At 51.5% G+C, this 13,559-nt stretch overlaps 4 protein-coding genes across 4 annotated transcripts; 2 read left to right on the top strand and 2 right to left on the bottom strand.

Annotated features, from left to right (window-relative positions):
- Positions 1-132: 132 nt before the first annotated feature.
- On the bottom strand, positions 133-2,767 carry T310_4057 (uncharacterized protein; the record flags this gene model as incomplete). The annotated part of the gene is made up of 5 exons (XM_013473051.1): positions 133-1,298; positions 1,355-2,003; positions 2,095-2,469; positions 2,520-2,609; positions 2,699-2,767. 5 exons carry the CDS (start codon positions 2,765-2,767, stop codon positions 133-135), a joined length of 2,349 nt encoding a protein of 782 aa, XP_013328505.1.
- A 794-nt stretch (positions 2,768-3,561) lies between these two features.
- On the top strand, positions 3,562-4,761 carry T310_4056 (50S ribosomal subunit L7; the record flags this gene model as incomplete). The annotated part of the gene is made up of 3 exons (XM_013473050.1): positions 3,562-3,815; positions 3,881-4,573; positions 4,638-4,761. The coding sequence occupies 3 exons, from the start codon at positions 3,562-3,564 to the stop codon at positions 4,759-4,761; spliced, it is 1,071 nt and encodes a 356-aa protein (XP_013328504.1).
- Positions 4,762-5,194: 433 nt separating this feature from the next.
- On the top strand, positions 5,195-8,238 carry T310_4055 (Vacuolar protein sorting protein DigA; the record flags this gene model as incomplete). Its single annotated transcript, XM_013473049.1, has 3 exons — positions 5,195-5,411; positions 5,495-8,090; positions 8,154-8,238. 3 exons carry the CDS (start codon positions 5,195-5,197, stop codon positions 8,236-8,238), a joined length of 2,898 nt encoding a protein of 965 aa, XP_013328503.1.
- Positions 8,239-8,774: 536 nt separating this feature from the next.
- Positions 8,775-12,558, bottom strand: T310_4054 (clr-1; the record flags this gene model as incomplete). Its single annotated transcript, XM_013473048.1, has 7 exons — positions 8,775-8,952; positions 9,038-9,434; positions 9,499-9,791; positions 9,986-10,896; positions 11,012-11,275; positions 11,712-12,067; positions 12,144-12,558. The coding sequence occupies 7 exons, from the start codon at positions 12,556-12,558 to the stop codon at positions 8,775-8,777; spliced, it is 2,814 nt and encodes a 937-aa protein (XP_013328502.1).
- Between the last annotated feature and the right edge of the window lie 1,001 nt (positions 12,559-13,559).

Below are 13,559 nucleotides of genomic sequence, written 5' to 3'. Positions count from 1 at the left end.
CAAGATGAATATGCTGCAAACCATGCTGTTTCTGAAACAAGTTGGATCAAACCACAGGAACGTTAGGGGTATCACCGTTTGCAGAATCAACTATCATAAATAGCTGTGATTAATGCATGATTGATCGCTCAATCACATAACAATGCATTCCCTTTCGGGCTGCTTTCCACGTCTCACTCGTGCAAACCTCTCGGTACGCTTTCCATTTCGGGGTTTCGTGGTTCGGCCATTCGTGCGCTTGCCTTCATTCTCGGTCATGCTAGGCGTGATGTCAGCTGTATTGTCATCACCAAGAGAGCCGCCGCCTTTGGTTGGCTCGTCGCCGTCTTCGATTGCGCTGTTGGAATCGCTGGGTAGTTTTTCTCTACTGAGTCGAAGATTGGCAAATCGAGAGAATGCGGCACTAAGCCGGTTTTCGCTACCTTGTTCTTCACCTCCGCTTCGAGAACGACTTTTAAGACCTCTGGACGTTCGTCGAGACAACGAAAATGAGCCTCGACCCCGTTCTTTAGGCGTCGACTGGTCGGAACGTGCTGCGGAATTAACCTGGAGATTGCCCGAATTATCTTCATGGGACGAATTCCGAAGAGCATCTGAGAAAGACACACTTTGTCTCCTTTGGGATTGTCTGGACTCTTCTGTGTCTGGGCGTGTTATTTCGAAGCTTAGCCGAGCAGAACCAGGCGCAGATGTCTCAGGGGGATCATCATCGGTGCATGCCGCAGAAGACACGTACACTGCCACGGGACCATCGACGTCCTCTTCAGCCTCGGTATAAGAAGCACGATTCTGTATTTCTTCGCCTTCTTCGTCAATTGGAACTATCTGGTAGAAAAGAAGATATGGAGATTCCTCCCTCAAAGCCTGCTCGATATCGACCAGGGTGATACGTTCAGGGGCCAGATCGTCAAAGCGCATCCACTGCTCCGATGCATCTGGTCCCAGAGTCGCATTCGAGTCCAAGCTTCCCGAAGCTTGCTGGGCTGCATTAGAACTGGTTCCTCGCACAAGAGCGATATAGTGACCCGAATCGACAGAATCCCCCCGATGGCATACTACAGATTGTAGAGACAGCTTGAAGTTGCCGTATAACGGGCCGTTGTCATCCATCTTGTCATCTTGGATGAAATGCGGTAAACCAATTTCAATGGGTACGTCGATGTAGGTGTTGAGCCTGATTGCCTTCCCATTCGGCAATACGGAATAGCGCTTCAAGCACATACCAAGGATAGGCCGCTTCAAAGAAAAGTGTGCCGCCACCTGCGCATCATTCGTCGGCGTATTGTCCGTATACCACGCTGGAAGAGTGTTAGGAACAGATGATCATCAAAACGGCTATAGTGTTTTGACATACGTATCAAACTGAAAAACTGCCACGCAGGCATCATCACCTCTTTTCTGTAACTCCCCTTTCTCTGTCGAGAGCGGTGAGGTGTTGTGCTACCCTCACCACTCTCCCCATTCTGGCCGTCCTTGTCGGGAATAAAGCGTTCTTGTACAATGCTGGCCCGTCGGAGCGGGGAATTTTGAAGTAGGTTGGTATCCACTGCTGGGGATAGCGGGCGGCCTTCGTCAACTCGCGGAGAGCCTGTATGGATTGGTGACGAAGCAGACGAACCCACTTCAACAGTTTCCACATGAACTGATGTTTCCTTGGCAGTCGAATCAAAGGATCTTACAGATCCAATAGTGTGTCGTCGTTCCAGGTATCGCTTTACTTCGATCTTGTTATTAAAGTAGGATTCAAGACAGTCCTCCAGAGTAATTGCACTGCCATCAGGATGCTCAGGGGGGATTGCCACTTCTAGCAGTCTCTCATTGACAAATTTGTGATCATCGACGGCATCTTCCTTCCCTGTATGGTAGATATCCATCTTGAGGGTCAGCAGGGGCAACTCCAGCTTCTCAGTGATGAATGTAAAAGCCTCTGACGCATCTTGCTGCCGGAGTTCAGCTGCCTCTGGCCAGCCACATTCTGAAAGAGACTTTTGGAGGTGTTCGGTCTTATGCCAGTCAGTATTTCTCATACAATGAAAGCACAAAACTCTTGTGCGTGCGTGGAAGTCATAGACAAGCTTTGCCAAGGAGACATACAATATCTGTGGTAATCAGTTTTCCGGACCTCAACAGATTCACCCAAAGCCGTAAAATGATAGAAAGTTTCCGTCGAGGCTCGTCATTGAATGATTTGTAGAGAATTGCTTCAAAGCAGTCGAGCCGAGCAAACATAGCGAAGAGCAATGCGTCAAGATAGCAAGTGACGCCATTTCGATTCTCTGCCCCGAGAAGTTTTGTGCTCGGAGCATAGCCTCTGATAATGCCCTCTATTGAGTCTTCTAGGATCAGGAGCATCTCAAACGCCTTGTCCTCGTCTCCTTGTGCACATTTTGATCGAAGTGCATATAGGTAGTGTTCGGGCTTCAGTCCAGAGATTCCAAGTGAAGCGATTCGCCGTTCTAGGTTCTTGAGCTGAAGGGACGTCAGCAAGAAATATCACACGTCAATCGGAAGTAGATGACCTTCTTCTCTTCATCTTTGTCGTATGCGGATGTAGCATTGGCCGACGCAAAAAATCCCCGAAACTGCGGGCCCAAGAGGACACCTGACAACTGGGAAAAAAAAAGTGTCAGAAAATGACGACTAAGCAAATAACTGGCAGCGACAATAACCAAACTAGCTGTATTGGGATTAAGGATACCTCTTTGTCTTGTTTTCCATAGCGTCTCTGTTTCTCACGCCGCGTGAGGAACCGCTGAATACCACTCATTGTCCAGCCCGCGATGCAGTACTAGGAGATGGAATTCATTTAGTTCATATAAGCAAGCTAACTTGGCTTTCTTGCGATTTATCGAGATGACCACCCTAAAACCTGCTGTGAAGTTTAAAGCCAGCTTCCCAAGATGGGATTGCAGACACACCACTGTGACTTAGTTAGACTCCAGTATCCCTGCACAACGCACTACTAAGCACCAGCGTCATGTCGATCAACATATCAGGATAGAACCAATGTCTAGAGCAGGGGTACATAGGCATGAAAGGCCATGCTAGTCAGGTCAAAGAGTGGAGCGGGTGCGAGATCTCGAAGGTGGAGGCGGGGCTATATCAAGTAAGAAGATCACTAACGGTCGTGGAAGCTGGGTCACGAAAGAGAGCAAGGAAAATGACCAGACGCGTGGCGAGAAATCAAATCGCCTGAAAACAAGAGGCGTCGGGCGCGATCGCGTGCAACTCTGCGAACGATTTAGCTGCACAGGATGCCTGCGTGAGTGACTAGCCCAGGAGACCAGGACGTTGACAGGTGACCGGTGTGACTGCCTCACAGCCAGATCTGTGAATACAAAGCGTCTGATTGGTGTGCCATCCCAACCCCGCCATGCGGAGGACGTGTCTGGGCTAAGTTAGCGCGATCGGCTTGGTGCCTGGCGTCGCTGCCTGCACGCCTCACCGCCCCAGGCATCAAATGCCACGTGACAGGCACCGGTGGTGTTATCCTTTCTCCGCCGAAATTTTGGACCAGCGACACTAGATCTACAGCCAGGCACAACGACGCTGCGCAACGCAATGGCCGTCCGAGAGCCGTCCAGATACCTGGCAAAGGCTCTTCCACGGGCCCTTGTTCCATCGAGCCGCCTGCCGTGGCCCTCACCCAGGCGCAATGCCTCCGACCAGGGGGCGGCAGGTAGCTCGCCAGACCCTTTTGATGAACTCGAGTCCTCGTCCTCGCTAATGTCAGCTACAGTTCCGGAAGAAGTGGTGAAATCATACGATCCAATTGCCAGAGCCAGGTCACGGAAGACCGAGCTTCCTCCAAGCCGGTAAGCGCAGACATTTTCCCAGATCTGACCATAGACGACCTCGGGATTCTGACGATTGAGCACAGATACCAATTCCGATCTCCCAAATACTACCGGGGCCCCTTGCACCCTCACCGACCTCCTCCTCCGTCAGATCCTGCTTCCCGACAATTTGTACCGGGGCCCTTCACGCTTCCACGCGTTCAGCAGACCTACGATTCTACCATCGCTCAGGACATCCTCACCCTCTGCTATGTCCACAGACCGCCGGGCTTTGAGCCTCCGCCTAGGCCAGAGCGGCTCCGCAAATGGGACGACAGTTCTCCATATCACAAGAACAGACCTCTCCGTGGACCCCGTGGTGGTGATGTCTTACGGCTGCTCCGGAAACCCATCACCTTCCGAAACATTCCCAAAGTCGAGAGAATCACGATCCATAGCTACGTCAAACAGGCTGCTACAGAAGGATCGCACTGGCTGCACGTAGCAGGTATGGCCGTGCAGGCCATCTCGAATGTTCGGGTTGAGACGTTCAAATCCAAGAGCAGCGTCGCGCCATGGGGAATTGCTCCCGGCAGAGATACAGTGGCAGTCAAGGCGGAGTTGAAGGGCGAGAATATGCAGCACTTCCTGGGAAAGCTGGTGGAAGTCGTGATGCCGAAAATAAAGGAATGGAAGGGTATCAAAGGCAGCAGCGGCGACAGCAGTGGAAACATCACGTTCGGTCTGACCCCGGAGGCTGTGGCAATGTTCCCGGAGATTGAAGTAAATTATGATATGTAAGTCAATTTCGATTTCTCGATTGGAATAGGCCTTGCATATTTTAACCTCGATGATGTTTAGGTACCCTCCAGAAATGATCCCTGGCTGTCACATTACTCTCCATACCACTGCGACTACCGACAAAGATGCAAGGCTGCTCCTGAGCGCCTTCGGAATTCCTTTCTACGGTAAATTTGTCAACTAGATGGCGACAGAATCTGCATGAAGGACGATCTTCCACCAAGACAAACCTTGGGATTTTGTATTTTATTTCTTGTTGATTACTGTAATATATAACAAATTCTGATGTTCTCTACATATTGGCGTAGCGTATCGAGTGTCTTTCATGTTTGCATTTATAAAACAAAGATAAAATAAAAATCTCCAATGGTATATTCCAATATACTCAACGTGTGGTTGGTCGTTGATGTGCCCATTCGTAGATTGATCGACTGCGTGAAGAACTGGTGGCCTCAGGCACCAAACATTAGTAGATGACGGCAATGGCCTTAACGCCAGCCGGTATCGCTATCACACCAACCTGATAACCAAACAGCAGCCACCAGCGCCGGTTGACTCCCTCGTCCACTGTGGCCGGGGGCGCACTATGATACAGCTTCAGTGAAAGGAAGCGCGCCATGGCGCTGGACCAACCCAGCGGTTACGTTGCTCCGAGCAATCTATCAGAGCTCCCCGAACCCTCACTCCCCATCTTCGATGTCCAACGAGTCCAGCTTCAGTTCTCCGTAGCGGCGGACTTTGTCGCCGCGCAAGTCGCCAACAATGTCCTTATCCTTGCGTTGGCAACCGGCAGGATATTGCGGATCGACCTGGACAGTCCGGAAGACATCGACGGTAGGCAACCAGATAATCGTCTCCTTAACGATCGCACCTGCTGTTGTAATATTACGATTGCTAATCCGTCGCGATTGATGCAGACATCGATCTCCCGAAGAAGTCTTCTGAGATCGGATTAATTCGTCGCTTGTTCCTCGATCCATCGGCCTCCCATCTGATCATCACCACCACTCTGGGGGAGAACTATTACCTCCACACCCAGTCGCGTCAACCCAAAGCACTATCGCGGCTGAAGGGCGTTTCGATTGAGTGCATTGCATGGAATCCATCCTTGCCGACCGCATCGACACGGGAGATTTTGATCGGGGCGACCGATGGACATGTCTACGAGGTCTATATCGAACCGTCTACCGAGTTCTATCGCCGCGAGGAGAGATATGTCAACACAGTTTACCGAGTCCCGGACGCATCGGTCACGGGAATCTTTGCCGACTCGATATCGGGCAAACCTGACCAGAGACGGGTGCTCCTGGCGACGCCTACCAAACTCCTCCTGTTTTCAGGCCACATAGGGCGACATGGGAAGGAAAGTGGAGGCTCAGTATATGCTGAGCTGTTTCAGCGAAGCACACCTGCGGTCTATGAAATACCCAAAGCGACCAAATCCGCACCCTCCACCTTGGCCATCTCACCGAACCCTTCTGAGGACCATCATATAGAAGGACAGTCGTTGGAAAGGCGGTTCGCGTGGCTCTCCTCTCAGGGCGTATTCCATGGCTCGCTAGAACACTCCCCTTCTGAGACAGGTCGGCCATTCGACAATGCGAAGATGCTGCCCCGCTCGCTTTTCCCAGCAACTGAATCTGCTCGGGGTGGCAGGAAGCTGATCCAGGATCCGATCACAGCCATGACGCTTTCACAATGGCATGTTCTAACCTTGGTCGAAGGACGAGTCGTAGCTGTGAATGAGCTCAGCGCAGAGATTGTGTACGATCAGCCGGTGCTTGAGCCAGGGCAAAGTACCCTGGGACTCCTCACAGATCGGACGAAGAATACGTTCTGGCTTTTCACCCCTCAGGAGATTTTCGAAATTGTTGCTCATGATGAAGACCGCGATCTTTGGAAAATCTTTCTCAAGGAGCAGAAGTTCGATGACGCCCTTCGATATGCACATGGAGCGGCGCAAAAAGACGCCATCGCCACTGCTTCTGGCGACTATCTGGTCAGCAAGGGCAATTATCTCGAAGCAGCCGCGGTGTGGGGGAAGAGTAGCAAAGGCTTTGAGGAAGTTTGTTTGACCTTCATCGACCGTGGGGAACACGACGCTCTGCGGAAATACCTCCTCACCCAGCTTGCAACCTGTAAAAAGTCATCCACCATGCAGCGAGTGATGATAGCGAGCTGGCTCGTGGAGGTCTTCATGGCAAAGCTGAACTCCCTTGATGACACGATCGCCACTAAGGCAGAGTTGGCGGAAGGCGTGAGTGCAGGGGAATCAAAGGAGCAGCTCAAAAGCGTCCGGGCCGAGTTTCAGGATTTTGTCACCAAGTACAAATCCGATCTGGACCAGAAAACTGTCTACGACATTATCAGCAGCCATGGCCGAGAGGAAGAGCTGCTCTTCTTTGCGACGGCGACAAATGATTACAATTATGTCCTATCTTACTGGATTCAACGGGAGAAGTGGTCCGAGGCATTGAACGTCTTGCAGAAGCAGAGCAATCCGGAAGTGTTCTACAAGTACAGCAGCGTTCTCATGGTGCATGCGTCCACGGGCCTTGTGGACATCCTGATGCGGCAGACGAATCTCGATCCCGAGAAATTGATACCGGCGCTTCTCAGCTATAACAAGACGGCCAAAGTTCCCCTCAGTCAGAACCAAGCCGTGCGATACCTCAACTTCATCATCGCGAACCATCCCCGTCCCGCTGCGGCCGTCCACAACACCTTAATCTCGATTTATGCATCGAGTCCTTCATCATCAGAAGCGGCATTGCTGACGTATCTCGAATCGCAACCGTCAAATCCACCACCGTACGATGCCGACTTTGCGTTGCGCCTGTGCATTCAGCATGAGCGTGTCCAATCGTGCATCCACATCTATAGCGCGATGGGCCAATACCAGCAGGCCGTTGAATTGGCCCTGAAATACAATGACATCGAGCTCGCGGCCATTGTTGCAGACAGGCCCGAAGGGAACGACAAGCTGCGGAAGAAACTGTGGCTTCTCGTCGCGGAGAAGAAGATCCGACAACCGGGGACGGGCATCAAAGACGCGATCGAATTCCTCCGCCGGTGCGAACTGCTCCGCATCGAAGATCTGATCCCGTTCTTCCCGGACTTTGTCGTCATCGACGACTTCAAGGACGAGATCTGCAACGCCCTGGAGGACTACTCGCGACACATTGACGCCCTGCGGCAGGAGATGGACAATTCGGCGCAGACGGCCAGCCAGATCCGCGCGGAGATCGCGGCGCTGGACACGCGGTACGCGATCGTCGAACCGGGCGAGAAATGCTGGCTGTGCTCACTGCCCGTGCTGAGCCGGCAATTCTTCGTGTTTCCCTGCCAGCACGCCTTCCACAGCGACTGTCTGGGGAAGGAAGTCCTCGAGGGCGCGGGGGGGAAGAAGCGATATATCCGGGATCTCCAGGCGCAGCTGAACAAGGGGGACATAACGATGTCGCGAAGAGAGAAGATCATCAAGGAGCTAGATGCGTTGATTGCGGAGGCTTGGTAGGTCATCTTCATAAACGAAAATTATGGTTCTGGGTGTTCACTAATGAATGTTTTTTGCAGTGTCCTCTGCGGCGACCATGGCATCAAGCAAATCGACAAGCCTTTCATTTCTGAATCTGACAACACGGATGAATGGGCAATATAACTATAAATCAATAATGCAATGCAATGCGATGAGAATACAATGACCAAGACTATAATGTCAGGTTTAGGTATAGGTATAGGTACGCAACCAAATCAATCAGAATCAGGTATTATCTACTATTTCAGTCGTTGCAATTCATGTTAATTTAATATGCTGATAGCCAGGAATGTAGATAGCTATTGTACATATATACAGTCAACCAGTAAACCCATCGTTCTTTTTTTTTTACATCTATTCAAGAATCTACCCGCTCACCCGATCAGGTTCAAACAAAGCAAGCAACCAAGTATAGATAGCTCTGTTCTGTGTATCTATCGATCTATCTATCTATTAGATATCGACAAAGCCAGCACTGGGCCTATCATCGCAATTGTGATATGTATTCAAATGCAATAAATAATACAATTGTATAACCCTCCTTCCTTCCTTCCCTTTATATGTATGGATGTAACCAGTACACAACATAAATAAGGCAGAGAAAAAACACTTTCAAAGAAACAAATCACAATATGATATCAATAATAAAAGGAACTATTTCACAGCAACCGCAAGAGCTCCAAATCCTGCGCAATAGCCGGGCTGTACGGCGCGCAGTCTTCCAGAAACTGCATCATCTCATCGTACCAGCGCTCCCAGCCCGGAGGTAAGGTGTCGCGCAGTCGCGGATCCGGGGAATGCGAAATACAGTAGAAGAGCAGGATTTGGCCGAAGAATCTGCAGGTCGACAAGCAAAAAAAAATCCTCTGTATCAGAATAATCTGTCCCATTATTCTACATGTGTATGTAGGCATATACTCACTGCGAGCAAAAAGCGAATTTGATAGGAATACAGCTCTTCATGCGCCGGAAGATGCCGCGCACTATCGGCCAGTCCATCGCGTACTGCAGGCCGCTCCGGATCTGCTCAAAGTCGTCTTCGGTCAGGGACCCCGGGATCCGCAGCGCTTTGTACAGGTACGGCCGGCCGATATGGAATTTGGCGATCCGGAATCGCCCCCGAAGCATGGCTTCGGCGACCGCGACGGCCGGTGACACGGGAGTCCCCGGCCCCAATTCGACGGGTTCGCGGCTGTCGCTGGCAGCCTTGCTCGGGTGCTCGGAGAACTGGATTGCTGGGGGGAGGTTGAGGCGCCATTGCTCGATTTGATGGTGCAGCTCTGCGTTTACGGCTGGGCGAGGTAGGGTTCCAGATTCCGCTGCAAACGAAGATTGCGTCGTTAGTTGAAGTCACCGAGACACACAGGCTAGGACAAAACTCACAGAAAAAATACAGGCTGTTCCTGATCCGGGTCAGGATAATTCGATGCGCAACCTGCGCGAGAAAATGGTATTGAAAGAACTGATCGTCAGGATTGTCTATAGAGGCTATACTGGTAGGTAATCCGACGGGATTGAAGGCGATGAATTTCGGGATGGGCACGTAGTCTTCCAGGCGCGCGAGACCGCTAGACGGCAAGTCCAGTTCCTGCACGAGGATCGTCTCGTACATGACGGTGTTCCAGAAAACCCTCGACTTCATATCGCCGTCCCACTCGTCATAGTTGACTTCGCGACTGCAACAACGTCAACAGGTCAGCTCAGTCTAGAGATGGGACCGGAGGAATATACTTTGTGAACATGGAAAGACAGCAAGCAGCCGCTCGATTAAGCATAGCCCACGAGTCCATGGGGCGAATTATTTGGGTGTAGTACATGCTGGAGAAATTAGCGATGAACGGTCGCATCCAAGGGACCCGAATGTTCTTACGCGGAAAGAAGATAGTATTGACAGCTTTGGAGATCGCTCCCGCACATCAAAAACCCAATTCTTTTGCGCGCCTCGTTGAAGAAACGCAGTCCCGGCGGTTCCTCCTCGATCACGTCCAACCAGGCTGGCAGCTCAAAATGATCACCTAGAGTCCCTGGCAATGGAAGGTCTCCCTCCTGGTAAGCTCGGACAGCGAGACATCCCAGGGCCATAACGTTGAGAACGAGACACGTTTCAATGCTGCAGCCGAATCCGCCCTCGATGACAGTCCCGAGAGTAAAGGCAAAAAAGAAGCGCTTGTCCATTATCGGCGTAAAAGGGTTGAACGTGGCGAAGAAGGCTTCTGAAAGGCCCTTGACCACGGAGAACGGCAGTGTCTCCAGCCAGTTGTCTCCCGCCTGCAGCGGAAATGGATGCACCCACATCGGTAGCGGAGGCCGATTCATTTCAAGGTCTATAACATAGTTCTTCCCTAACCTATCGTAAGCCGCCAGGAGCCGTTCTGGGAGAATGGTGCGAGCGCCAGGCCAGAGGGGGACTCCGTGCTGACTGAACGAAATCGATATTTGGCCCTTTGCATCGATGGAATCTCGATGATCCCTGATCTCCAGGTCGTTATGTCCAACCACAGAGGGCGTCGTAGTCTGTGAAAAGCCACGAGACGATGTTCCCATGCCGGCCGCCGCATCACTGTATCGAAGCGCCTCAATAGCTTGGATGATGTGGCTCGTCACCGGCTGCATGTCGCTGGAAACGGCCGACGGCAGGTTTTCCAGCTTTGTCTCAATTCGATGTAAAGTGCTGATGATCATACTCAACGATTGATCCTTTCTGGAGCCGTCATCAGCGCCCAAGTAGATAGCAAGCCTTTTCGGAGGAAATATGCGACCTACTTGGACAACTTGCGCTCGCTATAGACGCACTCTAGGCCCAGGGTTTTGCACAACCCGCACTTGGGCCGTGACTCGTCGCATCTTGTCTTCTTCAGACGACAATTATCGCACGCCTGGACCCGAAGTTACTGACTGTGCATGGCCGATGCAGGCCGTTGCCGACGGGAGTCATTACCACCGTTGCAATGAAGTTCCTGGGTTTCTTAACGTGAACTTCCTGCTGCGCAGGCTCCTCCGACGGAGTCAGGAGCTCATTGATCGGAGGGAGGCCGTTGCTACTGCTACTGACGGCCTCTGGAGCGCCGGCCGCCTTTGCAGGGCTGGAGCCATGTTGCGACGCCGACTCGCCGTGGGGACGCTTGCTCATGGTCGCATACTTGGCGAGGGACGCCGCAGTCTATGTTTGGTAAACGGACATGAGTACTTCGCTTCTAGCCACCCTTTGTCACAGTGCATGGAGAAGGAATGGCTGTTGCGCCTGTCACGCAGCTTGGATGATAATAAATTGACTGATGTTGAAGACGCCGGGAAAAGCTTCTCGCGGCCTCGGAGCCGGAGCGGGGCCTGCACGTGTCGGCAGCCAACCAGCGGGCCGTCTCGTCGATACGCACTCTACAACGCTCTGCTTTACTCTCTGCTCTTCGGGAGGGGGTAGCCTCCCAGCTCCTTGAAGAGCTTGCCTGCATCGGCCATCAACTGGTACGCATCTCCTCCTATCCACGACGGGATCATGGCCTCTCGCGGCCCTTCGATTTCGGCCATCTTTTGGCCCGCAATCTTCGACGATAAGCATTCGCCGGGATCAGCGCGATTCTCAGGGAACAGCGACTCACCATGCAGCATCTTCCCTTGAGGCTCGTATCCAATGCCGTCTGCAAAATAGCCATCGCGACGTCAGTCACAGAGTTTGCCGGCAGGGCTTTCTCCTTCCACTTCTCCGAGAATCCCGCTGTGATATGGGTCGGCGTGAAGAAGGGAGCGACTGCGTTGATACGGATATGGGTGGACTCTGCAACCGATTGAGACGACCGGAGGAGGCCAGTAACGGCATGCTTGGAGGAAACGTACGACACGACGCCTGTGCCGCCAAAATAGCCGGACGTAGAAGAGACGAGCACGATGGATCCTCGCGACGAGTCGGGGAAGCAGAAGGGGTTGGAGCGCATATGATAAACGCCCAGCCGTAGCGCTGACAGCCAATCAGTAATGCGCCTGCTGATACAGAACAAAAAGTCGAATAGGGATGAAAGAGGGCGTGAACTGACTATTCATCGTTCCCTTCACATTGATATCTATAACTTTATACGCTTCCGAGGGCTCTTTGTCGAGATTGTCCATGTCAAAGAAAGGCCTGCTTTCCATAATGCCGGCGTTGGCGACCACGATCTCTACAGACCCAAACCGCTCAATGGTCTTGGAGTATACGGCCTTCATATCGTCCCAGATTACGATGTTGGCCGGGACATAGAGTGAGCGCGACGACGAATCGTCCAGAGAACTTAGCAGACTCGTCGCAGAAGATTCTGTAGACGGCAGGTCGGCAATAACCACGTTGGCACCCCGGGCGTAGAACACTCTTACCGTCTCCGCTCCAATGCCATTCGAACCTCCGGTCACGATGATGGTTTTGCCGGTGAGGTCCTGGTCGATAATGCTGGGGTCGAGAGTAATGGGTGGCATTTTCACCAGTGTAATTAATGTATGAAATGTAGTTTCTTCTGCGGTTTGTTCGACACGATGAGTAGGGCTGGATGGACGGATTAATGAGCCTCTGGAGGGGATTGAAATGGTGATTTCCCCTCACTCGCTAGCGTATCTGCTAGGATGGATGGCAACACCGTTGCCTACGGACTGGTAATACAGGGGTTTATATATCCTCATTGCGGGGAATTTCGTTTCTTAGAACGAAACTTGTGATCCAACTATCGTTTAGAGTGAGTGGACTCTGTGATTCATCTAGAATACGTATGTCTTGAATATATATAATCTCGGGTTCATGGGAACAAGCACCTGCAACCACATGAACAAATATCCAAGACCAAGCCAATATAAGATAACCAGTAAGATACCGTCGAATAATCTATCTACACTCGAGGAAAAAAAAACTTTATATCATTGATTACTCTGCTAACTCGACGCAAAATGAAGAATCCGACCCTCCCGTCCCCCCATATGGATGGATGAATCGGCATTGTTCCCAATACGCCAAGTATCACGTGACACACTTCTCCGGATATCGGCCCACCAGTCCACCACGTGATCACCCCACACAGTATCCACAGTATCCACACTATCCACTTATCCACTGAATCTTCTCCATCAGGAATCCCCGCATTCTCGCCCCCTAGATGACGACTCCATTGTTCACCGAGTTACGAGTAATACAGAGTACGCAATCCGAGGGACTAGGCCTCCAAGGCTCCAACAAGGGTGTTGCCACTTGCCACGAGATCTTGCACAGCACAGCCCCTGGGTTGCAAACAAAAGCAGGAAATATATGTGTCAATGACAGATTAGATTCCGATGGCCGATGAATCATCATGGAATAAATATTACAGTATTGTACGGAGTATAATAAAGTTCCAGCGTAGATGAATCCACTTCAAGCCAGTCTCAAAATTGCATACTATGTAATAGCTCACAGACAAGTCGCTAGTACGTAGTGCATATAGGTACCGTTT

The sequence above is a fragment of the Rasamsonia emersonii genome, assembly GCF_000968595.1.
Source record: "Rasamsonia emersonii CBS 393.64 chromosome Unknown ctg1118621760094, whole genome shotgun sequence".
NCBI lineage: Eukaryota > Fungi > Ascomycota > Eurotiomycetes > Eurotiales > Trichocomaceae > Rasamsonia > Rasamsonia emersonii.
The sequence above is the reverse complement of the archived record's forward strand: the minus strand, read 5'-3'. Positions and strand labels throughout refer to the sequence as shown.